Source organism: Bombina bombina, chromosome 1 (genome assembly GCF_027579735.1).
Source record: "Bombina bombina isolate aBomBom1 chromosome 1, aBomBom1.pri, whole genome shotgun sequence".
Classification (NCBI taxonomy): Eukaryota; Metazoa; Chordata; class Amphibia; order Anura; family Bombinatoridae; genus Bombina; species Bombina bombina.
In genome coordinates, this window is record NC_069499.1 from 475,981,290 (window position 1) to 476,006,979 (window position 25,690).

The 25,690-nt window shown below is 43.2% G+C and overlaps 1 protein-coding gene across 2 annotated transcripts in view; it reads right to left on the reverse strand.

Moving 5' to 3' along the window:
• CCDC141 (coiled-coil domain containing 141) overlaps positions 1–25,690 on the reverse strand; it is a 796,073-nt gene that overhangs the window by 242,193 nt on the left and 528,190 nt on the right. For both annotated transcript variants that reach the window (XM_053698512.1, XM_053698511.1), the window contains exon 12: positions 20,096–20,269. In XM_053698512.1, the coding sequence (XP_053554487.1) occupies positions 20,096–20,269 (174 nt within the window). The remainder of the gene's footprint in view (positions 1–20,095; positions 20,270–25,690) is intronic.

Consider the following 25,690-nt stretch of genomic DNA (forward strand, 5'->3'; position numbering starts at 1 on the left):
GTCTGTATAAAAGAATAGACAGAGCAGAGATCTGTCCCTTTAACGAACTAGCAGATAAGCCCTTTTCTAAACCCTCTTGTAGAAAAGACAATATCCTAGGAATCCTAACCTTACTCCATGAGTAACTCTTGGATTCGCACCAATATAAATATTTACACCATATTTTATGGTAAATTTTTCTGGTAACAGGCGTCCGAGCCTGTATTAAGGTATCAATAACCGACTCTGAGAAGCCACGCTTTGATAGGATCAAGCGTTCAATCTCCATGCAGTCAGCCTCAGAGAAATTAGATTTGGATGGTTGAAAGGACCTTGAATTAGAAGGTCCTGCCTCAGAGGCAGAGACCATGGTGGACAGGACAACATTTCCACTAGGTCTGCATACCAGGTCCTGCGTGGCCACGCAGGCGCTATCAGAATCACTGATGCTCTCTCTTGTTTGATCTTGGCAATCAGTCGAGGTAGCAGCGGAATTGGTGGAAACACATAAGCCATGTTGAAAACCCAAGGGGCTGCTAGAGCATCTATCAGCGCCGCTCCTGGGTCCCTGGACCTGGATCCGTAACAAGGCAGCTTGGCGTCCTGGCGAGACGCCATGAGATCCAGTTCTGGTTTGCCCCAACGATGAATCAGTTGAGCGAAGACCTCCGGATGAAGTTCCCACTCCCCCGGATGAAAAGTCTGGCGACTTAGAAAGTCCGCCTCCCAGTTCTCCACGCCTGGGATGTAGATCGCTGACAGGTGGCAAGAGTGAGACTCTGCCCAGCGAATTATCTTTGAGACTTCTAACATCGCTAGGGAACTCCTGGTTCCCCCTTGATGGTTGATGCAAGCCACAGTCGTGATGTTGTCCGACTGAAATCTGATGAACCTCAGTGTTGCTAACTGAGGCCAAGCTAGAAGAGCATTGAATATTGTTTCTCCTCCTGAGTCCACGATCCCTGAGCCTTCAGGGAGTTCCAGACTGTGCCCCAACCTAGAAGGCTGGCATCTGTTGTTACAATCGTCCAATCTGGCCTGCGAAAGGTCATCCCTTTGGACAGATGGACCCGAGAAAGCCACCAGAGAAGAGAATCTCTGGTCTCTTGATCCAGATTTTGTAGAGGGGACAAATCTGAGTAATCCCCATTCCACTGACTTAGCATGCATAATTGCAGCGGTCTGAGATGCAGGCGCGCAAATGGTACTATGTCCATTGCCGCTACCATTAAGCCGATTACTTCCATGCACTGAGCTACTGACGGGCGTGGAATGGAATGAAGGACACGGCAAGCATTTAGAAGTTTTGATAACCTGGACTCCGTCAGGTAAATTTTCATCTCTACAGAATCTATAAGAGTCCCTAGGAAGGGAACCCTTGTGAGTGGTAATAGAGAACTCTTTTCCACGTTCACCTTCCACCCATGCGACCTCAGAAATGCCAGAACTATCTCTGTATGAGACTTGGCAATTTGAAAACTTGACGCTTGTATCAGAATGTCGTCTAGGTACGGAGCCACCGCTATGCCTTGTGGTCTTAGCACCGCCAGAAGTGAGCCCAGAACCTGTGTAAAATTTCTCGGGGCCGTAGCTAACCCGAAGGGAAGAGCTACAAACTGGTAATGCCTGTCCAGAAAGGCAAATCTTAGGTACCGATAATGATCTTTGTGAATCGGTATGTGAAGGTAGGCATCCTTTAAGTCCACTGTGGTCATATACTGACCCTCTTGGATCATGGGTAGGATGGTTCGAATAGTTTCCATTTTGAATGATGGAACTCTTAGGAATTTGTTTAAGATTTTTAGGTCCAAGATTGGTCTGAAGGTTCCCTCTTTCTTGGGAACCACAAACAGATTTGAGTAAAATCCTTGCCCTTGTTCCGTCCGCGGAACTGGGTGGATCACCCCCATTACTATGAGGTCTTGTACGCAGCGTAGAAATGCCTTTTTCTTTATTTGGTTTGCTGATAACCTTGAAAGATGAAATCTCCCTTGTGGAGAAGAAGCTTTGAAGTCCAGAAGATATCCCTGAGGTATAATCTCCAACGCCCAGGGATCCTGGACATCTCTTGCCCACGCCTGGGCGAAGAGAGAAAGTCTGCCCCCCACTAGATCCGTTTCCGTATAGGGGGCCCTCTCTTCATGCTGTCTTAGGGGCAGTAGTAGGTTTTCTGGCCTGCTTGCCCTTGTTCCAGGACTGGTTAGTTTTCCAGGCCTGTCTGTAATGAGCAACAGTTCCTTCCTGTTTTGGAGCGGAGGAAGTTGATGCTGCTCCTGCCTTGAAGTTTCGAAAGGCACGAAAATTAGACTGTTTGGCCTTTGATTTGGCCCTGTCCTGAGGAAGAGTATGACCCTTACCTCCAGTAATGTCAGCGATAATTTCTTTCAAACCGGGCCCGAATAAGGTCTGCCCTTTGAAAGGAATATTAAGCAATTTAGATTTAGAAGTCACGTCAGCTGACCAGGATTTAAGCCTTAGCGCTCTGCGCGCTTGGATGGCGAATCCGGAGTTCTTAGCCGTTAGTTTAGTTAAATGTACAATGGCATCAGAAACAAATGCATTAGCTAGCTTAAGTGCTTTAAGCTTGTCCATAATTTCATCCAATGGAGCTGTGCGAATGGCCTCTTCTAGAGACTCAAACCAGAATGCCGCCGCAGCAGTGACAGGCGCAATGCATGCAAGGGGCTGTAAGATAAAACCTTGTTGAACAAACATTTTCTTAAGGTAACCTAATTTTTTATCCATTGGATCCGAAAAAGCACAACTATCCTCCACCGGGATAGTGGTATGCTTAGCTAAAGTAGAAACTGCTCCCTCCACCTTAGGGACCGTCTGCCATAAGTCCCGTGTAGTGGCGTCTATTGGAAACATTTTCCTAAATATAGGAGGTGGGGAAAAGGGCACACCGGGTCTATCCCACTCCTTGCTAATAATTTCTGTAAGCCTTTTAGGTATAGGAAAAACGTCAGTACACACCGGCACCGCATAGTATCTATCCAGCCTACACATTTTCTCTGGAATTGCAACTGTGTTACAGTCATTCAGAGCCGCTAAAACCTCTCCAAGCAATACACGGAGGTTCTCAAGCTTAAATTTAAAATTAGAGATCTCTGAATCCGGCTTCCCCCGGATCAGATCCGTCACCCACAGAATGAAGCTCTCCGTCCTCATGTTCTGCAAACTGTGACGCAGTATCAGACATGGCTCTCATATCACCAGCGCGCTCTGTCCTTATCCCAGAGCTATCGCGCTTGCCTCTTAATTCTGGCAATTTAGATAACACTTCTGTCAGGGTATTATTCATAATAGTAGCCATGTCTTCTAACGTGATTTGTATGGGCGTCACTGATGTACTTGGCGCCACAATCTCACGCGCCTCCTGAGCGGGAGGCGAAGGTACTGACACGTGAGGAGAGTTAGTCGGCATAACTTTCCCCTCGTTGTCTGGTGATAATTCCTTTACAGATAAAGACTGACTTTTATTATTTAAAGTGACATCAATACATTTAGTACACATATTTCTATGGGGCTCCACATTGGCCTTCAAACATAGTGAACAAACAGATTCATCTGTGTCAGACATGTTTAAACAGACTAGCAATGAGACTAGCAAGCTTGGAAAATGCTTTAAAATAAATTTACAAGCAATATAAAAAACGCTACTGTGCCTTTAAGAAGCACAAAAAAACTGTCACAGTTGAAATAACAATGAACCAAATCTGTTATAGCAACCAAATTTTCACAGTAAATATATTAGTTTAGCAGAGCATTGCACCCACTAGCAAATGGATGATTAACCCCTTAATACCCAAAAACGGATAATCAATATGCAAATAAATGTTTTTAACACAGTCAAACACACTGTCACAGGTCTGCTGTGACTGATTACCTCCCTCAAAATGACTTTTGAAAACCTCTGAGCTCTCTAGAGACGTCCTGGGTCATGCAGGAAGAAGCAGGAAGACTGCGACTGAATTTGTACTGCGCAAAAAAGCGCTAAAATAGGCCCCTCCCACTCATTATTACAGCAGTGGGAAACCTCAGTTAACTGTTTCTATGCAGAAATATAAGTCAGCCATGTGGAAAAATTCATGCCCCTATAAGTTTTATCACCAATGTACCTCACAAAAACGATTAAACATGCCAGTAAACGTTTTCAAGATCCCTTTTTAAAGAGTATGTATTGTTATTTATAAGCCTGCTACCAGTCGCTTCTACTGCAGTTAAGGCTCATTACATTACTTTCAGTATTAGCAGCATTTTCTTAGTCAAATTCCATTCCTTAGAAAATTACATTACTGCACATACATTTAATCAGCCTGATACCAGTCGCTACCACTGCATTTAAGGCTGTACTTACAGTACTTCGGTATCAGCAGTATTTTCTTAGTCAATTCCATTCCTTAGAAAAATATTTTACTGCACATACCTCATTTGCAGGAGACCCCGCACGCTATTCCCTTTCTGAAGTTACCTCACTCCTCAGAATGTGCAAGAACAGCCAGTGGATCTTAGTTACTTCTGCTAAGATCATAGAAAACGCAGGCAGATTTCTTCTTCTAAATACTGCCTGAGAAAAAAACAGCACACTCCGGTGCCATTTAAAAAAAAAAAACTTTTGATTGAAGAAATAATTAAGTATAAAACACCACACTCCTCTCACGACCTCCTTCTATGTTGAGGGTTGCAAGAGAATGACTGGATATGACATGTGAGGGGAGGAGCTATATAGCAGCTCTGCTTGGGTGATCCTCTTGCAACTTCCTGTTGGGAAGGGAATATATCCCATAAGTAATGGATGACCCGTGGACTGAATACACTTAACAAGAGAAATCTAACCCTGTAATGCAATGTTCTCTCAATATATGGGGAACAAAAAGGGATTGGTGGTTCCATGTTAGCATCAAAACACAAAGTACAAGTAACATTTTGAAGGGCCTGTTGATCCATCTTTACCCAAAAAGGGAACAAATAAGAAATAAAATGTTTATATTTTAACCTGAAATAAATGCAAAAAAAATGTTACTGTCCCTTTAAATTTTAAACATAACCTTTTTTATTTTTTAATGCAAAAAAGAAATGGTTGTTCCAAAGCACCCCAGACAGCCTCTACACCTCAGCTTAGCTCTGCTGAGGTGCCTACCTGCCCTGCTGGTTACCGGAGACAATAGCTAGATGAATCTGGACTCAATCCAGAGCAGCTCCCACCGGTGCCTGGCGACTGTTTCACTGAAAACACTAACACCTAGACCGGAACATACACCAACTGAGCATCTCCTCTCGTCCCCAGTGCCTGCAAACACTGCCTTACATTATCCCATTATCCTAACAGGAGCAATGTATCTTGTGTTCTATACCGAGTTACTGTTAAAGTGCTGTATTTTTCCTTATACTTGCTCAGAAAAATAAAATTAGCACTTACCTCAATGTAATCTGCCAGGCAGCAGGGCAGCTCACTAGGTTTGAGAGGCATTCTCCCTCACATGGACCTGTGGAAAAAGGCAAAGACTGAGTAATCTTACTCAGGCTTTCAAGTTAGGGCAGAAAACAGAATTTATGTTTACCTGATAAATTACTTTCTCCAACGGTGTGTCCGGTCCACGGCGTCATCCTTACTTGTGGGATATTCTCTTCCCCAACAGGAAATGGCAAAGAGCCCAGCAAAGCTGGTCACATGATCCCTCCTAGGCTCCGCCTACCCCAGTCATTCGACCGACGTTAAGGAGGAATATTTGCATAGGAGAAACCATATGGTACCGTGGTGACTGTAGTTAAAGAAAATAAATTATCAGACCTGATTAAAAAACCAGGGCGGGCCGTGGACCGGACACACCGTTGGAGAAAGTAATTTATCAGGTAAACATAAATTCTGTTTTCTCCAACATAGGTGTGTCCGGTCCACGGCGTCATCCTTACTTGTGGGAACCAATACCAAAGCTTTAGGACACGGATGAAGGGAGGGAGCAAATCAGGTCACCTAAATGGAAGGCACCACGGCTTGCAAAACCTTTCTCCCAAAAATAGCCTCAGAAGAAGCAAAAGTATCAAACTTGTAAAATTTGGTAAAAGTGTGCAGTGAAGACCAAGTCGCTGCCCTACATATCTGATCAACAGAAGCCTCGTTCTTGAAGGCCCATGTGGAAACCACAGCCCTAGTGGAATGAGCTGTGATTCTTTCGGGAGGCTGCCGTCCGGCAGTCTCGTAAGCCAATCTGATGATGCTTTTAATCCAAAAAGAGAGAGAGGTAGAAGTTGCTTTTTGACCTCTCCTTTTACCGGAATAAACAACAAACAAGGAAGATGTTTGTCTAAAATCCTTTGTAGCATCTAAATAGAATTTTAGAGCACGAACAACATCCAAATTGTGCAACAAACGTTCCTTCTTCGAAACTGGTTTCGGACACAGAGAAGGTACGATAATCTCCTGGTTAATGTTTTTGTTAGAAACAACTTTTGGAAGAAAACCAGGTTTAGTACGTAAAACCACCTTATCTGCATGGAACACCAGATAAGGAGGAGAACACTGCAGAGCAGATAATTCTGAAACTCTTCTAGCAGAAGAAATTGCAACTAAAAACAAAACTTTCCAAGATAATAACTTAATATCAACGGAATGCAAGGGTTCAAACGGAACCCCCTGAAGAACTGAAAGAACTAAATTGAGACTCCAAGGAGGAGTCAAAGGTTTGTAAACAGGCTTAATTCTAACCAGAGCCTGAACAAAAGCTTGAACATCTGGCACAGCGGCCAGCTTCTTGTGAAGTAACACAGACAAGGCAGAAATCTGTCCCTTCAGGGAACTTGCAGATAAACCTTTTTCCAATCCTTCATGAAGGAAGGATAGAATCCTAGGAATCTTAACCTTGTCCCAAGGGAATCCTTTAGATTCACACCAACAGATATATTTTTTCCAAATTTTGTGGTAAATCTTTCTAGTTACAGGCTTTCTGGCCTGAACAAGAGTATCGATAACAGGATCTGAGAACCCTCGCTTCGATAAGATCAAGCGTTCAATCTCCAAGCAGTCAGCTGGAGTGAAACCAGATTCGGATGTTCGAACGGACCCTGAACAAGAAGGTCTCGTCTCAAAGGTAGCTTCCAAGGTGGAGCCGATGACATATTCACCAGATCTGCATACCAAGTCCTGCGTGGCCACGCAGGAGCTATCAAGATCACCGACGCCCTCTCCTGATTGATCCTGGCTACCAGCCTGGGGATGAGAGGAAACGGCGGGAACACATAAGCTAGTTTGAAGGTCCAAGGTGCTACTAGTGCATCCACTAGAGCCGCCTTGGGATCCCTGGATCTGGACCCGTAGCAAGGAACTTTGAAGTTCTGACGAGAGGCCATCAGATCCATGTCTGGAATGCCCCACAGCTGAGTGACTTGGGCAAAGATTTCCGGATGGAGTTCCCACTCCCCCGGATGCAATGTCTGACGACTCAGAAAATCCGCTTCCCAATTTTCCACTCCTGGGATGTGGATAGCAGACAGGTGGCAGGAGTGAAACTCCGCCCATAGAATGATTTTGGTCACTTCTTCCATCGCCAGGGAACTCCTTGTTCCCCCCTGATGGTTGATGTACGCAACAGTTGTCATGTTGTCTGATTGAAACCGTATGAACTTGGCCCTCGCTAGCTGAGGCCAAGCCTTGAGAGCATTGAATATCGCTCTCAGTTCCAGAATATTTATCGGTAGAAGAGATTCTTCCCGAGACCAAAGACCCTGAGCTTTCAGGGATCCCCAGACCGCGCCCCAGCCCATCAGACTGGCGTCGGTCGTGACAATGACCCACTCTGGTCTGCGGAAAGTCATCCCTCGTGACAGGTTGTCCAGGGACAGCCACCAACGGAGTGAGTCTCTGGTCCTCTGATTTACTTGTATCTTCGGAGACAAGTCTGTATAGTCCCCATTCCACTGACTGAGCATGCACAGTTGTAATGGTCTTAGATGAATGCGTGCAAAAGGAACTATGTCCATTGCCGCTACCATCAACCCGATCACTTCCATGCACTGAGCTATGGAAGGAAGAGGAACGGAATGAAGTATCCGACAAGAGTCTAGAAGTTTTGTTTTTCTGGCCTCTGTCAGAAAAATCCTCATTTCTAAGGAGTCTATTATGGTTCCCAAGAAGGGAACCCTTGTTGACGGAGATAGAGAACTCTTTTCCACGTTCACTTTCCATCCGTGAGATCTGAGAAAGGCCAGGACAATGTCCGTGTGAGCCTTTGCTTGAGGAAGGGACGACGCTTGAATCAGAATGTCGTCCAAGTAAGGTACTACAGCAATGCCCCTTGGTCTTAGCACAGCTAGAAGGGACCCTAGTACCTTTGTGAAAATCCTTGGAGCAGTGGCTAATCCGAAAGGAAGCGCCACGAACTGGTAATGTTTGTCCAGGAATGCGAACCTCAGGAACCGATGATGTTCCTTGTGGATAGGAATATGTAGATACGCATCCTTTAAATCCACCGTGGTCATGAATTGACCTTCCTGGATGGAAGGAAGAATTGTTCGAATGGTTTCCATCTTGAACGATGGAACCTTGAGAAACTTGTTTAAGATCTTGAGATCTAAGATTGGTCTGAACGTTCCCTCTTTCTTGGGAACTATAAACAGATTGGAGTAGAACCCCATCCCTTGTTCTCTTAATGGAACAGGATGAATCACTCCCATTTTTAACAGGTCTTCTACACAATGTAAGAATGCCTGTCTTTTTATGTGGTCTGAAGACAACTGAGACCTGTGGAACCTCCCCCTTGGGGGAAGTCCCTTGAATTCCAGAAGATAACCTTGGGAGACTATTTCTAGCGCCCAAGGATCCAGAACATCTCTTGCCCAAGCCTGAGCGAAGAGAGAGAGTCTGCCCCCCACCAGATCCGGTCCCGGATCGGGGGCCAACATTTCATGCTGTCTTGGTAGCAGTGGCAGGTTTCTTGGCCTGCTTTCCCTTGTTCCAGCCTTGCATTGGTCTCCAAGCTGGCTTGGCTTGAGAAGAGTTACCCTCTTGCTTAGAGGACGTAGCACTTTGGGCTGGTCCGTTTCTACGAAAGGGACGAAAATTAGGTTTATTTTTTGCCTTGAAAGGCCGATCCTGAGGAAGGGCGTGGCCCTTACCCCCAGTGATATCAGAGATAATCTCTTTCAAGTCAGGGCCAAACAGCGTTTTCCCCTTGAAAGGAATGTTAAGTAGCTTGTTCTTGGAAGACGCATCAGCCGACCAAGATTTCAACCAAAGCGCTCTGCGCGCCACAATAGCAAACCCAGAATTCTTAGCCGCTAACCTAGCCAATTGCAAAGTGGCGTCTAATTTGAGAGCATTGATTCTGTCCATAATCTCCTCAAAAGGAGGAGAATCACTATCGACCGCCTTTATCAGCTCATCGAACCAGAAACATGCGGCTGTAGCGACAGGGACAATGCATGAAATTGGTTGTAGAAGGTAACCCTGCTGAACAAACATCTTTTTAAGCAAACCTTCTAATTTTTTATCCATAGGATCTTTGAAAGCACAACTATCCTCTATGGGTATAGTGGTGCGTTTGTTTAAAGTGGAAACCGCTCCCTCGACCTTGGGGACTGTCTGCCATAAGTCCTTTCTGGGGTCGACCATAGGAAACAATTTTTTAAATATGGGGGGAGGGACGAAAGGAATACCGGGCCTTTCCCATTCTTTATTGACAATGTCCGCCACCCGCTTGGGTATAGGAAAAGCTTCTGGGAGCCCCGGCACCTCCAGGAACTTGTCCATTTTACATAGTTTCTCTGGGATGACCAATTTGTCACAATCATCCAGAGTGGATAATACCTCCTTAAGCAGAATGCGGAGATGTTCCAACTTAAATTTAAATGCAATCACATCAGGTTCAGCTTGTTGAGAAATGTTCCCTGAATCAGTAATTTCTCCCTCAGACAAAACCTCCCTGGCCCCATCAGACTGGGTTAGGGGCCCTTCAGAAATATTATTATCAGCGTCGTCATGCTCTTCAGTATCTAAAACAGAGCAGTCGCGCTTACGCTGATAAGTGTTCATTTTGGCTAAAATGTTTTTGACAGAATTATCCATTACAGCCGTTAATTGTTGCATAGTAAGGAGTATTGGCGCGCTAGATGTACTAGGGGCCTCCTGAGTGGGCAAGACTCGTGTAGACGAAGGAGGGAATGATGCAGTACCATGCTTACTCCCCTCACTTGAGGAATCATCTTGGGCATCATTGTCATTGTCACATAAATCACATTTATTTAAATGAATAGGAATTCTGGCTTCCCCACATTCAGAACACAGTCTATCTGGTAGTTCAGACATGTTAAACAGGCATAAACTTGATAACAAAGTACAAAAAACGTTTTAAAATAAAACCGTTACTGTCACTTTAAATTTTAAACTGAACACACTTTATTACTGCAATTGCGAAAAAACATGAAGGAATTGTTCAAAATTCACCAAATTTTCACCACAGTGTCTTAAAGCCTTAAAAGTATTGCACACCAAATTTGGAAGCTTTAACCCTTAAAATAACGGAACCGGAGCCGTTTAGAACTTTAACCCCTTTACAGTCCCTGGTATCTGCTTTGCTGAGACCCAACCGAGCCCAAAGGGGAATACGATACCAAATGACGCCTTCAGAAAGTCTTTTCTAAGTATCAGAGCTCCTCTCACATGCGACTGCATGCCATGCTTCTCAAAAACAAGTGCGCAACACCGGCGCGAAAATGAGGCTCTGCCTATGCTTTGGGAAAGCCCCTAAAGAATAAGGTGTCTAAAACAGTGCCTGACGATATTATTATATCAAAATACCCAGATAAAATGATTCCTCAAGGCTAAATATGTGTTAATAATCAATCGATTTAGCCCAGAAAAAGTCTACAGTCTCAATAAGCCCTTTTTGAAGCCCTTATTTACGATCGTAATAAACATGGCTTACCGGATCCCATAGGGAAAATGACAGCTTCCAGCATTACATCGTCTTGTTAGAATGTGTCATACCTCAAGCAGCAAGAGACTGCTCACTGTTCCCCCAACTGAAGTTAATTGCTCTCAACAGTCCTGTGTGGAACAGCCATGGATTTTAGTGACGGTTGCTAAAATCATTTTCCTCATACAAACAGAAATCTTCATCTCTTTTCTGTTTCTGAGTAAATAGTACATACCAGCACTATTTCAAAATAACAAACTCTTGATTGAATAATAAAAACTACAGTTAAACACTAAAAAACTCTAAGCCATCTCCGTGGAGATGTTGCCTGCACAACGGCAAAGAGAATGACTGGGGTAGGCGGAGCCTAGGAGGGATCATGTGACCAGCTTTGCTGGGCTCTTTGCCATTTCCTGTTGGGGAAGAGAATATCCCACAAGTAAGGATGACGCCGTGGACCGGACACACCTATGTTGGAGAAATAACTATTTGGGAGGTGCAGTGAGGATTATACACCACAAGTTCCCAATTGCTTAAAAGCCACCACTGCTCTACTGAAGAGACTGACATGGGCTACAGCTACACCCCAGGAAAAAGCAGAACAAACTTGCACTGCTGGAAAATAATAAAATCTTGATTAAAGAATCTTCTTCCAGACACCTAAACTTTACCACCTCCTTACTCTTAACGTAGGCAAAGAGAATGACTGGGGTTGGAGCGAAGGGAGGTGATATTTAACAGCTTTGCTGTGCTGCTCTTTGCCTCCTCCTGCTGGAGATGATCCGTGGACTCACTGTGTCATTCGAAAGAAAATTGTATACTCTATCTGAATCATGAAAGAAAAAATTGTGTTTAGTATCCCTTTAATTAGTAGAACACTGACAAAATACGTTTCCTGTAGTCAATAAATGTTGAAACAAAACATGGATTTTATAAACAGATTAAAATATGGCTGTACCCAAAGCAGGATTGTATTTATAGAACAAATGGTACAAGAGCCCAGCATACACAAGTATACCAATGAAAGACCCTGCAGGACACTTGTCTGATCCTTCTGGGTACTGTCCTGGGGTAAGCAGATAAAGAACCCCCATAACTAAGGCCACAAACTACTGGATGTGAATTCTGGGAACATTGTTACTGTATTTGGATTAAGTATAAACCTCAATAATTCGAGAACAGGATTTGCAGCACAATAAAAAGTCAAATTATTATTTTGTATGATAATCAAGATCAAGTTTTTTTTTTTTTAAACGTCTTTTTATTGAGAGTATCACACATGAGAACACATAGTTACATCAGATATCAAAGGAACAACAGGTTCAAGCACCAACACAGTTGTGCACATTGTCATATATTAGTCTTTCAACACCACTCTGGTTCTGCTGTTTATAACGCATTTATATCATGAACGTATCCCCAGTGTGCTTACCTCTCACAAATTTTATATTTTATAACACCCCCCCTTCCCACCCCTCCACCCCCCCTAATCTCTACCCAAACTGTCAAAAACTCCCTCCCATATCTTGTAAGCCCAGACCTAGAAGTCTCCTTGAGTTAGCTTTTTAAGATATCCCTTAGTGAACAGCGTGAAGGGGAAAAAAAAAAAAAAAAGGGAGGGGAAAGGTGGGGAAAGGAAGGGATACAGTTGTCTCTCCCACCTCTCTCTCCTTCTGTGGACTTTTTAGGAGTTCCTCGGATAAAATATGTGTGCCCACTCGCCCCTCAGGGAATTCTCCAAGAATATCTCGGAGTGCTGAAATGGTAATAGAATCTGTCTTTGAATTTGGAGTTCAAAGGTCAGGATCAATCTGCGCCATTTCCTTAAAAACAGATTGAGTCTATTACCGACATCTACCCTGGTGTCTACCTGTTCTATAAATAAATGTGTCTTCAGGATGTTACGAAAGTAAGCTATAGTAGGTCTTGTCCTCTTGGTCCAATGGTTTAGGATACACTTTCGTGCAAGTAGGATGGTCATGGTCAGTTCTGTGTCACAGTGTTTATATTGGGCACCCCAGTTTAGAAACAGGATATCCGTGGAATTGAGTGAAATTGGGACCTTCAATTTCCTGTTGATCCAGTACTGCAATTGATGCCAGAATTGCCGAATCACTGGGCAATCCCATATGCAGTGTAACAGACCCGGGGCCTCCGCGGCACATTTAGAACACTTATTAGGGCAGTTAGGCACCCATTTGACCAGACACTTAGGGGTCAGGTAAGCTCTATGTAAGAATTTAGTTTGGGTTTCTCTGAGAGACACCGAGAGAGTCGCCTTTCTGACTTTTTCCAATGCTTTCCGGGTCTCCTCCACCTCAATCCCTGGAACCCCCTCTCTCTCCCATCCCATCACTGCAGATGACTGTATATTCGTCAGTCTGTCCTGTAGAAAGGTTTGATAGATCTCTGATAAAGAGAATCTGCCCATTTTAAAAAGGGATTGAGTAAGTCGAAAAGGGGAGCCATCCCAGAAGTCCGGGTTCTCCCTAATCAATGTGTTCAAATAGTGGCGTGCCTGCAAATAGGCATAAAAGTGAGTAGTCGGAAGATTAAACTCTCTTTGTAGCGTCGAAAAAGATTTAACCGAGCGAGTCAGGGGTTCCAGCAAGGATCCCACCGATTTTAAACCCAGTTTCTCCCAATAGTCAAAGGGTTTCATATCCAGCCCCGCTGGGAAGTCCGGATTACTGTGGAGGGGAAGAAAGACAGAGCTGTGGCAACTTTTTTTAAAAAATGTATGTGCCTGATGCCAGGCTCTTAATGGGTCACGATACAGCAAGTTCATGCCCACCAATTTAGCCGCCCCAGATTTCGCCATGTGTGGCAAATATGCTAGGGAGATTCCCCCAAGGGCTGCACGTTCCAAGTTAGGCCTGTAAAAATGTTGTGTGTCCACTTGCCAGTCTAAGACCAAACGGATCAGCGCTGCCCAGTTGTAAAGTTTAAAGTCCGGCAGGGAGAGACCCCCCTTTAGGTATGGCATAGATAATTTATCTGCCGATATTCGGGGTTTACCCCCTCTCCAGACAAAAAATCGTGTCGCCGCATTCAATAACTTCACATCTGACTTCGTCAGTAGCAGAGGCAGCATAAGTAGCGGGTATAGGAGGCGGGGGAGGACCACCATCTTTACTAGGCTGATCCTACCCGCCAGCGACAAGGGGAGAGATTTCCAGCTTCTCATCAAGCTGCAGAGCTTGGCACATAGGGGGGTTAGGTTCATAGAGTACGTCTTATTGGGATTGACAGGGATATGAATTCCAAGATACGTTAAACTCTGGGAGGCCGGCACAAACGGATAGTCATGCACATTGCCTTTCTTTTTATTTAACCATAGGATCTCTGATTTTTGCATATTGACCTTGTATCCCGAGAAGGAGCCAAAGTCGCTCAAAGTTTGCAAAATCGAAGGGATATGCAGCTTCGGATCCTGCACAAATAACATCATATCATCCGCATATAATGCCAGCTGCTGGGGGACCCCGCCCATATTGATACCTGGGAAGATTTGACGTAGCTTTATTGCCAGTGGCTCTAGGGCCATATTGAATAGTAGCGGCGATAGGGGGCAGCCTTGTCTAGTGCCTCGCCCTAAAGTCACATTGGGGGAGAACGTGTTGTTTACACAGATGTTCGCAATGGGAGAGGAATATAGGTTTTTGAGGAAAGCCGTGAAGGGCCCCGAGATATTGAACTTGGCCATAGTGTGAAACAGGTGATTCCATTCCACCCTATCAAAGGCCTTCTCTGCGTCTAGAGACAGCAGGAAGGCCTCCGGGAGCGGTTTGTTCACTCCATTGTGATTGCCATCCCAGAAATACCGTATCAAGTGTAGCACTCGTCGAATATTGACTACGGATGATCTCGCATGCATGAAGCCGGTTTGGTCCTCATGGATCATCTCTGGCAGGATGAATTTGAGGCGCTCTGCCAGCAGTTTCGTAAGAATCTTATAGTCTGCATTAAGCAGCGATATTGGTCTATATGATTCAGGAAGGAGAATGTCTTTTCCCGTTTTAGGGATAAGGGTAATATAAGCTGCAGAAAACGAATTGGACGGAGTGTCAGCCGCCGAAAAATATGCCGTGAACAGGTCTGTCAACACTGGGACTACCTGCGGCTTCAACATGCGATAGAACTCGATGGGCAGTCCATCAGGGCCAGCCGCCTTGCCCAATGCTAGTGATGCTATTGTTTTACCTACTTCTTCCCTAGAAATAGGCGCATTCAGTTTGTCCAACTGATCGTCTGAGATCTGAGGTAAGTGAATTGAGCTCCAGAAGTCTCTCAGGACCTCATCAGAATAATTTTGGTCGCTGGTGTACAACCTGGAGTAGTAGGAGGCAAATGCCTCTGCTATTCTCTTGGGTTCCCTGACCACTTTATCACCATCCCTGAGGGCAGGTATAAAGCGTTTTGAGGTTTTTAAATTGACCAAGGAGGCCAACAACCTACCCGACCTGTCGCCGTACCTGTAGAATTTACCTCTGGTCCTTAAAAGGGTCTGAGATGCCTGGTAAGCCAGGAGTGCGTCATATTCACTTTTGACAGCAATGTATTTCTGATGGTGCAACCTCGTGGGTCCACTACGATAAGTCGAGTAGGCCGCAGCTAAGCTGGTTCTAAGTGCCTCTAGCCTCTCTGCATGTACTTTTCTTTTGCGGGAGAGAAAAGCCAGAATATCCCCTGCTAGCACCACCTTCGCAGTTTGCCAAAAAAGTTCTGGTGTTGCAAGATGTTGCGCATTGGACAAGTGGAAATCATCCCAGCATTTGATCATGTGTTGCTGAAATTCCTGAGATGTGGTTAGGTATTGTGGGAACCTGAGAGTTCGTCTCTCATTCGGTGGGTCGATCACATCAAGAAAGAGCCCCACAGGGGCGTGGTCAGACACCACTATCTCTCCTATTTTGGTATCTATGATCCGCGGGATCAAAGAGTTGGAGGTCAGGAACATGTCAATGCGGGACATTGTGGGCAAAGCCCGGGAGATACATGTATAGTCTCTTCCATCCGGATAAAGTTTGCGCCATATGTCGACAACATCCAGAGAGGAAGTTAAAGCTTGAAAAATTTCAAGCTCGAATTTACCATCCGATTTAACTTGGATCCCAGGGGCAGTCCTAGAGGTGTCCCTGAGCCTGTCACACCGCGGGTTGGGGGCCAAATTAAAATCCCCTCCAATGATAAGGGCAGAGCCCAGAAACGGAGTCAAGACTCCAATCAGGTTTTCCCAGAACCTCCTGTCTCTCTGGTTGGGGGCATAAACATTACATAACACATATTTTTTATTAGCTATTGTGGTTTGTACAATGAGGTACCGGCCGTCTGGGTCTTTAGTCACTACAGTGTCTGTGAGGTCTAGTTTCTTCCCAAATAAAATTGCTACACCCCGGCTGGCACTTTTGTAGGAAGCAAACTCAGCCTTACCAACCCAGTCTCTCTCTAATTTAGAATGTTCAATGTCAGTCAGATGTGTCTCTTGCAAGAACGCGACATCAGCTCTTTTTTTCCTCAATTGGGTAAGTATGGTCTTTCTCTTTATAGGGGAGTGGATACCACCTACATTCCAGGAGTATATATTAAATTATAGTATTAAGTAGGATACCTTGTGATAGAGAGACAACAACAAAAAAAAAAAAAAAAAAAAAAAAAGGGAAGGGGGGGGGGAGGGAGATAGGGGATCTTCACGCTGTCACATACCTTCTGATAGATTTCTGTTCTCCAGTGCAATACAGGGTCTTGTAAGCTGCGAAGGGGTAACAAGATACATAATGTCAGCCAAACATCAACACAGTTTATATCAGTGAGCAACTTATTGCAATCTAACTTATTGAACCAACATTCTACACCAGATCCTAAGAGCCCCCGTTGCAGGGTCAAGGGAAGGCTATGCCAACCCCTTGGTAGTAGTTGTAAATGCAATATATAAGGACCTGTGGGGAGACCACTATGTTTTAACATACAATAATCAGTGATCTTAGGAGACATTAATATAAACAGGATAGCCATCAACAAATTAAACCTTGCATAAGAGAGTAAGCCCGTGTCGTTAGGCATTAGGCTCGGTATTATTATAATAAGCAATTTCAGGAACTTGAACATTAAACTTATAAACAATCTAAACTTATACAGTATCAACCTGGGTGTCCAAAGACTGGGCAACCACCTTCTAGTTTTGGCTGTTGTAGCCATTTAACGCAGTATGTTGGAGAACATGTAAGCGGTGCGAGTGTGTGAAAGTCTTCATCCCTCCCCACCCCTTGCTCTCCCTGGGCTCATTCCTCCATGTTCTATATCTAGAAAAGCTTGCGCCGTTTCTGGTGAGTCAAAAAATTTAGGTCCCCTCGGGGTCGAGATTTTCAACCTGGCCGGGTACAATAAGTAAGCCTGTCGGCCCTCACGGTGTAGTCTAGAGCATAGCGCAGAGAATTCCCTACGCCTTTTTGTCAAGTCTACAGAATAGTCCTGAAATAGCAGGAGCCTAGAGTTATCATAGGTTAGGTCCTCAACTCTTCTATATGCCCTCAAAACCATGAGTTTAGTCTGAAAATGGAGGAACTTTATCATTACTGGGCGGGCCTGAGCATCGCGATCCATGGCGGGTCTTTCTGGGCCTATTCTATGCGCCCGCTCAACACTCCCTGCCAACCTTTCAGAAGGGATATCTAGCAGTGTCGGGAGAACAGATTCTACAAATTTTAAAATTTCTGTAGGTTTAATCGATTCAGGGAGCCCCAATAGGCGAACATTATTGCGCCTCGAGCGATTCTCGAGGTCATCAATTTTTTGCTGCAGAGCCAGAGAGTGTTTTTCTAGGGCCTCTAATTTACTAGTGGTAGCAACCTGTGTGTCCTCAAGATCAGAGATCCTGGTCTCTGCCTCAGTTACTCTAGTGGAAAATTGTTTCACCTCCTCCGCCAGGGTATCTACTCCCTTTTGGAGGTTTTCTATTTTGGGCAAAAACAGGGTGGAAATCTGTTTGACTATAGGGTGTGGGTCAAGTAAAGTGTGGTCTTGCTGTACCTCATAAGAAGGTCCCTGAGCTACAACTTCTGATCCCTGTCTGGCTCTGCGCTCGGCATTCTTATTGCGGTTCGCCATTGGGTCTTGTATAAGATATTTCTCCATGCACACACACAACTATTTTTTTAAGATGCACCATACATCAGACTTTTTTGCCAAAAGAGTAATAGATTCAAGAAAGTCACATCAAATGTACCTATATGAGCACAAGCAGTAGGACTAGCAAAACACAGTGCCTATTAAATCAACAATTTAAAAAATTACAGTAAACCTGTAGGAAGTAAAAGGAAGGTTAGATACATCAACACCTTCAAAAGCACTTGTGGTAAAGGTCCTTTTCAGTCCTCTTTGTTTAGCCACGTAGGCAGCTGCAGGTACTGATAGCCTTTAGGGGGCAATGAGGAACAAAGCTTGCTCTTTCAGGGCTGTGCACAAGCAAGGTTCTGCAACATCAAATAGCTGGATGCGTTACAGTTCAAAGTGCTGCAGGGAGTTCATTGAGCTGTTTGTCCCAGGCCTACCCTTTCAAATCAGTAGTGCTGTGCAAGATGTCAGGTTGATATCTCAATTTGCAGGATTAAAGAGGCAAGCATTGAAAAGTCAATCCTGAGTAGGTTGAGATGTACACAATATTTCCCCTATCTGGGCCTATGTATGGACAAATCCCAGCACAATTCTCCTTAGCCCACCAATTCTGAGGCAAACAAGTGTTATGGATCTCAAACGGTTAAGTCATTAGTGAGGACTGCACTTGTTAGGGGAGTAGCGCTGTAACTGTTTATCAGGCTCTTCTATCACCCAGTATGTCTTGTGGCGTAATGGTCCCCCCTGTGCATAAAAGTATTTGTTTTGAGGCAATCGGCCTCCTATGTATCTAGGTGTCCGTGTCGCTCGGATCAAGGTAGTCTATAGTAAGGCCCTGAGATGCGTGTGCTATAAGCCGCTTACCGCTTACAATAGCGTGTGTCTCCACTCCTGAAGAACAGGCCCAATCCTCAGAGCGGCACTCCTCAGTTTCCCGCCACTAACTAGCCGGGTTCTCCTTGAAGTCTGTGGCCTTATCCAAGCGAGCTGCTGATGATGTGGGGCCGTGTGTGTCTACCTCCGTCGTTGGGCTATCACCCTCTTAGTCTGCAGGCTGTCGGCTGTTACCTCCGCTCTATTGTCAGACGCGGAGTTACGGTGCACGTGGGGCCAAGATGGCGTCAAGCTGAGAGTGTTTGCGCCTCGCCAAGGTCTCCGTCCCGACCAGGCCACTGTCCGATCCGGTGCTTGCCTAAGTCTTCTCACCCGGTCGATGTGCCGGGTATGTCTTCCCAGCGGCACAACTGTATTGAGGGCTTCGGTGGTGGAGCAGCGGGCGGCTCACGCGAAGAAGGCAGAGAGGGTCTTATGGCGCACCTCCCCTCCGCTCCGGGCAGCAGAATCTGCCAAGGATTTGTTTCGCTGGGCTCTGGGCATATAGGCAGGCAAGTAAGCACCACGAAACAGGTGAAAATCCAGTTCTGAAAGTCTCGTATGTCACTTTTTGGATGTGTCTGCCACGGAGCTCCTCTTGCCTGCTTCTTACCCTAAAGCCCTCCCACCGGCCAAGATCAAGTTTTTATTGTCTCAACAAATTCTAGCTAAATACACACATCTGATATATTTAACTCTACGCAAATGATATTGAAGAAATGCTCGGTGTGTGAGTTGTCATCTATGGCCACATATATTTCACAGCCAATTCCTAGATGAGCCAACAGTACCAGCATATATGGCTAATATTTATACATCCCATCTGTGGGAACCCAGGGAAAGCAGCTGTATAAATATGGTCAAACTAACTATTGATAAAATATAATATTTAACTTCTATTATATGGATAACATGATGCATTGCCAGTTTATATTGGACATAGGTAAGATGATAAACATTATCTACTTATCAGTCCACCTATATGACAGTTGATAATTAAATATAAATAACTTTAATTTTAAAAAAACTCAAGGTTCTGGGTATGGTTAGAAGGAATGGTTCAAAATGAAGTTAGCCAGCCTTTGTCAAGTTGCAAAGAATATTGTTCATAAATGTAAATAGCATTTTTAAAGCAATACGCAGTTGGTTAGAAATCAAAATTATTTTTTTAATTGAAGAAAACAATCATGAAAAACATAAATAGAGTGATATCTCACCATTTTAATGATGTTCAGGCAATTCTGCCCCATATCCTGAACCGAGAACAGGTCATTAAGCACGTGCTGTAACTGTACATCTGCTGACTCTAACATTGCCTTCATATCTACTTCAGTCATTTCTTCTGGGCTGGATGCACACAGTTTCTTTAGACTCTGGATTCGAGGTTTCAGCTTAAAAAATAATTATAGAATATAATGACTATACAATTCATAACTAGACTCATGGAAAGTTAAGCAGAATATTTTAATTAAAGTTACACTAAACCTAAAAAAAATCTTTCATGATGCAGGTAGGGAATATAATTTTAAACAACCTTCCAATTTACTTCTATTATCGAATTTGCTTCATTCTTAGCTGAAGAAAAAGTAATGCACATGGGTGAGCCAATCACGTGAGGCATCTATGTTCAGTCACTAATCAGAAGCTACTAAGCCTATCTAGATATGCGTTTCAGCAAAGGATATCAAGAGAATGAAGCAAAATAGATAATAGAAGTAAATTAGAAAGTTGTTTAAAAACTGCATGCTCTTTCTAAATCACGAAAGAAAAAATGTGGGTTTCATGTCCCTTTAATGGTATGCATATAGGCCCAGATTTAACAAAGACCGGGTGGACAGTAGTGGACATCTTCACCCCTGTCCTCAGAAGCATCACTTCTAGCAGGCAGCAATACATTGCCCACATTTATCATTGCCCGCTATGGCTAGTGTGCAACGCTGCCCCCTGCATGCAGCCGAAGGCGCTCAAAAGTAGCCATCACAGGTTCATAAATGAAGCCCTTAAAGGGATATTAAACACAATTTTTTTCTGTCATTATTCAGATAGAGCATGCAATTTTAAGCAACTTTCTAATTTACTCCTATTATCACTTTTTCTTCGTTCTTTTGGTATCTTTATTTGAAAAAGTAGGAATATAAGCTTAGGAGCTCGCCCATTTTTGGTTCAGCACCCTGGCTAGCGCTTGCTGATTGGTGGCTACATTTAAATTAATTACACGCAATATGAAGTTTAGTAAACTAGGCAGAAGTGCAAGCGTTAAGGCCAGTTGTATAAGAGATATTATTAGCAGAAAAAGAGCTATACTCATGTCCATTTATAGATCACCAGTCAGGTCTCATCTTGCATATTGTGTACAGTTATTCAGGATATAAATACACAAACATTTCCTCAGATTAAAAGATTAAGAATTTGTGGGATACACATATGGCTTTACTGAAAGGGGCACTATAGTTATACTTGTGTTGAAAAGTGGTCAATTTAAAATCTATTACAATTTTATTTTTGTGGCTTTCAAGTGGTTAACAAAAAGAAGCAGCTCCATTGATTATAATAAAGATGAACTTGCAGCTCGTTGTTATGACAAGGCGTGGCTACAAATCCTTATGAATTCTACCATTTTTGAATTACGATGTTGGGCTGTTTTTTCCCCCTGAGATATTAGTTTCATAAACCGGTTTCATTAAATCTAGGCAATTATATGTCAAGTAATGAAACAAGGAGAAGCTAAAACCCCAGCCAGCAAACCATGTATGCACCCATTTAACCCCTTATTTAATATCATGACCATGTAGTTAAAGAAAAACAACAATTCATTAACTTGCCAGATATACTCATTATATTTACAAAAACAAAATGCTATTTGTTTGTATAGCTTAGGTTTAGCAACTCTTATTTCCAGGGATCTCTCTTATTTGCCCTAACTTTTTATAGTCACCCAGACTCTTTATTTTACATGTAAAATCTTCATGTCAAACATTTAACATCGTACTCTCTAAGGCTTAGATTTAGAGTTGGGCGGTAGCCGTCAAAACCAGCGTTAGAGGCTCCTAACGCTGGTTTTTACCGCCCTCTGGTATTTGGAGCCAGTCATTAAAGGGTCTAACGCTCACTTTCCAGCTGCGACTTTTCCATACCGCAGATCCCCTTACGTCAATTGCATATCCTATCTTTTCAATGGGATCTTTCTAACGCCGGTATTTAGAGTCGTGGCTGAAGTGAGTGTTAGAAATCTAACGACAAAACTCCAGCCGCAGAAAAAAGTCAGTAGTTAAGAGCTTTCTGGGCTAACGCCGGTTTATAAAGCTCTTAACTACTGTGCTCTAAAGTACACTAACACCCATAAACTACCTATGTACCCCTAAACCGAGGTCCCCCCACATCGCCGCCACTCTATAAAAATTTTTAACCCCTAATCTGCCGACCGCACGCCGCTGCCACCTACGTTATCCCTATGAACCCCTAATCTGCTGCCCCTAACACCGCCGACCCCTATATTATATTTATTAACAAAGAAGAATTTCCCCTATAAAGAGCTCCCAGACCAAAAATGTCCACTATTTATAGCACAACACTGGCACATGAGTCGAAGTAAAGTGAATCAATCATACCTTTATTATGGCATGTTGGACAAACACTCGGCAAACAATAGAGGTGTGACTACCAGGAGACACAGGTGTGTGGAGTGTTATGTCATCTGACGCGTTTCACGCCCTTCTGGCGCTTTGTCAAAGATGTGGAGGTGTGTGTGATTAGCATATTTTTAAATGGTTATCTAAAAAACTCCTCCCTTGGTGTGATGTCACAGTAACAGACTGTGTTTTCAAAATTATCAATACATATGTGTGATAAAGTGTGTTGAGAAAATGTTAATGAATATATATTTTTATGGTGAAAATATTTTATTCATAAGTTTTTACAAATACAATAAACAATGGTCATACGTTCCAACATTCTCAAGTCACTCGGTACAAATCACATTCACTACAAAGAAATACACTTTCACATACGGATTCATATGTGTCTCCACTCTCCTAAGATGTATCGTGGTGCTATTCTATATAAGTTTTGCTTGGCCTAGTCCATTCCTGCCCCCCCCACTCCTCCTCGAGGCTTCATAGTAATGTATGAAGGGTTCCCACTGCTGAAGAAATGTTTTTTTATCATCTAGATATTCTGCTGTGGCGCTTGCCATATCAAAGTGATATATCATCTTTTGTTTTATCATATCAAAACTAGGGGGGGTTCCCTTCCAAAATTGGGCTATGCACAATCTGACAATAGTGCAAATCCATCTTGCTAACTTATTATTATGTTTAGAGATTCCTGGGATCGAGAAGTGTAGGAGAGCCTGCTCCATTGTCAACGTTATTGTTTTTTGGAAAATCTCACTCACAAGGGAGGAGGCATTATTCCAAATTTCCTTAACGAATCTACAGTCCCACCACATGTGGGAGTATGTCCCAGGTTCGCCACACCCTCTATAGCAAAGTTTGGTAAGTGGGTCTCCCCCTCCTACCGACCTAGTTGGGAATAAATACCATCTGAAGGCTACCTTAACGAAATTTTCCTTAAGAGCCGCATTTTGTGAGAAAGATAACCCGCTGGCTAAAGTCTCCCTCCACGTTTCTATAGACCAGGTTTTCCCTGTGTCATTTTCCCATTTTAGCATTATGGGTGGTTTGCTATCTTGAGGAGTACTGTTGAATAATGCATATAGGGTAGAGATCCCACCTCTAGTGTGCTGATCAGAAAGGCAAAGCCTTTCTAATGTGGTACTTATAGGAACCCTCCCCCCCCCATAATTTGTTGTGCTCTTGATTTTAATTGAAGGTAATGATACCAAATATTTCTGTCTTCGCTATCTAAGGCTTGATACTGTTCGTATGAAATCAACTTGCCTTCTTTGTATATGTCTGCTATTCTATAAAGCCCTTTATTGTGCCATTTCTGTTGTGTGATTTTATCAAGTGGGGTGTTATTGGGTGTCAAGGGAGTGATCATCGACCTCCTATTGAGGAGGGGGAATTTGGAGTTCACAGTTTTCCAAATGTGTAGGGTGTGCTGAATTGCAATAAAATCACATTTTTTATGAGTGATACCAGTGTTAGGGGTCCATAAGAGATTAGATAATGGTGAGGTGTTCATAATGTTAGATTAAATGTTTACCCATTGCGAGTTATCATGAGGTTTGAACCAATGTAAGGTCTGGGCCATACGGGCTGAGTAATAATATGGGATAAGGTTTGGAAGACCCACCCCCCCCTCTCTTTTTGAAGTACACATGAGATTTTTATTGATTCTTGCTCTTTTTCCCTGCCATACAAACTTTGAGATATCCTTTTGGAGTTTATGCAGGTCTGATAGGGGAAGAGATATAGGCAGGGAGCGGAATAAATATAGCAACTTGGGTAACAGGGACATCTTGGTAGAGATAATTTGTCCATATAGAGATATTTTGAGTTTCGTCCATTTTGTTAATAAGGCTCTAATATTTTTAAACATGGGAAGGTAGTTTAATTGATATAGGGAGTGTATATTATTAGATAGATTAATTCCTAGATATTTAATGGACTTCTTTGGCCATTTGAATGCAAAATTAAGTTCCATAAGTTTTTTAGTATGATTTGGCAACCCGATTCCCAGGGCTTCACATTTCTCCTCATTTATTTTATAACCCGATAGGAACCCAAAGTGTTGTATTAGCTTGTATACCGGGGGGAGGGATAATAAGGGTTTAGTTAATGTCAGGATCACATCGTCGGCGAACAGGGATATCTTATGTTCTGTTTGGCCTACCTGAATTCCAGAGATGTCTCGATTTTCTCTAATTTTAATAGCCAACGGTTCTATGATCAAAGCAAATAGCAGCGGGGATAGTGGGCATCCCTGTCTAGTTCCATTGTTGATATGTATGGTTTTAGACTGGTATCCTGCCAATTTAACAAAAGCTGTTGGGAATGAATATAGTGATTTGATGGCGTCATAAAATGACCCTGAAATACCCACCCTCTCCAGAACCGCAAACATAAAGTCCCAGTTAATTCTATCGAATGCCTTCTCTGCGTCCAAAGAGAGGAACAGAGAAGGCATTCTTCCCACTGTGGCTATATTAATCAGATCAATAATTTTCCTAGTGTTGTCTGGGGCCTCTCTTTGTGATATAAATCCTACTTGGTCTGGGTGAATTAGTTTAATAAGGAGTGGGTTTAGGCGGTTCGCTAAAATTTTAGTAAATAATTTAATTTCCTGATTGATTAAGGATATGGGTCGATAGTTGTGGCAATGTTGTTTATTTTTCCCTGGTTTTGGGATTACTGTAATTCTGGCCGTCAGCATTTCTCTAGGTACGTCTTTACCCTGCATCATGGCGTTAAATACTTTGACTAGTTCAGGTATCAGAATAGGATGTAGTAAGATGGCAGGGTAGCCATCAGGTCCTGGGGCTTTAGATCGTTTAAGATTTTTAATATTCAATTTTATTTCCTCTTGGGTTATGGGACTATTTAGGGATTCTAGCTCCTCTTCTGTTATGAATATATATTTTTAATCGTGCAGATTACGTGTATTAATTTAAAGTGAATTATTATTAAAATTTAAAATCAATAACCTATGACACTATGCGGCTCTTAAATGTTTAAAGCCTATGGCAATGAACTGAAAAACTCTTATAGCTACATTGTAATGCATTACTTCTGCTGGAATTCCACTGCATTGATACTTTTTAGTTACTATTTTTATTTGTAATACATTAGTATGTATGGTTGTTCTTTCATTTTTAGAGATTCTGTTACTTTTGCTATATAGGCTTTCAG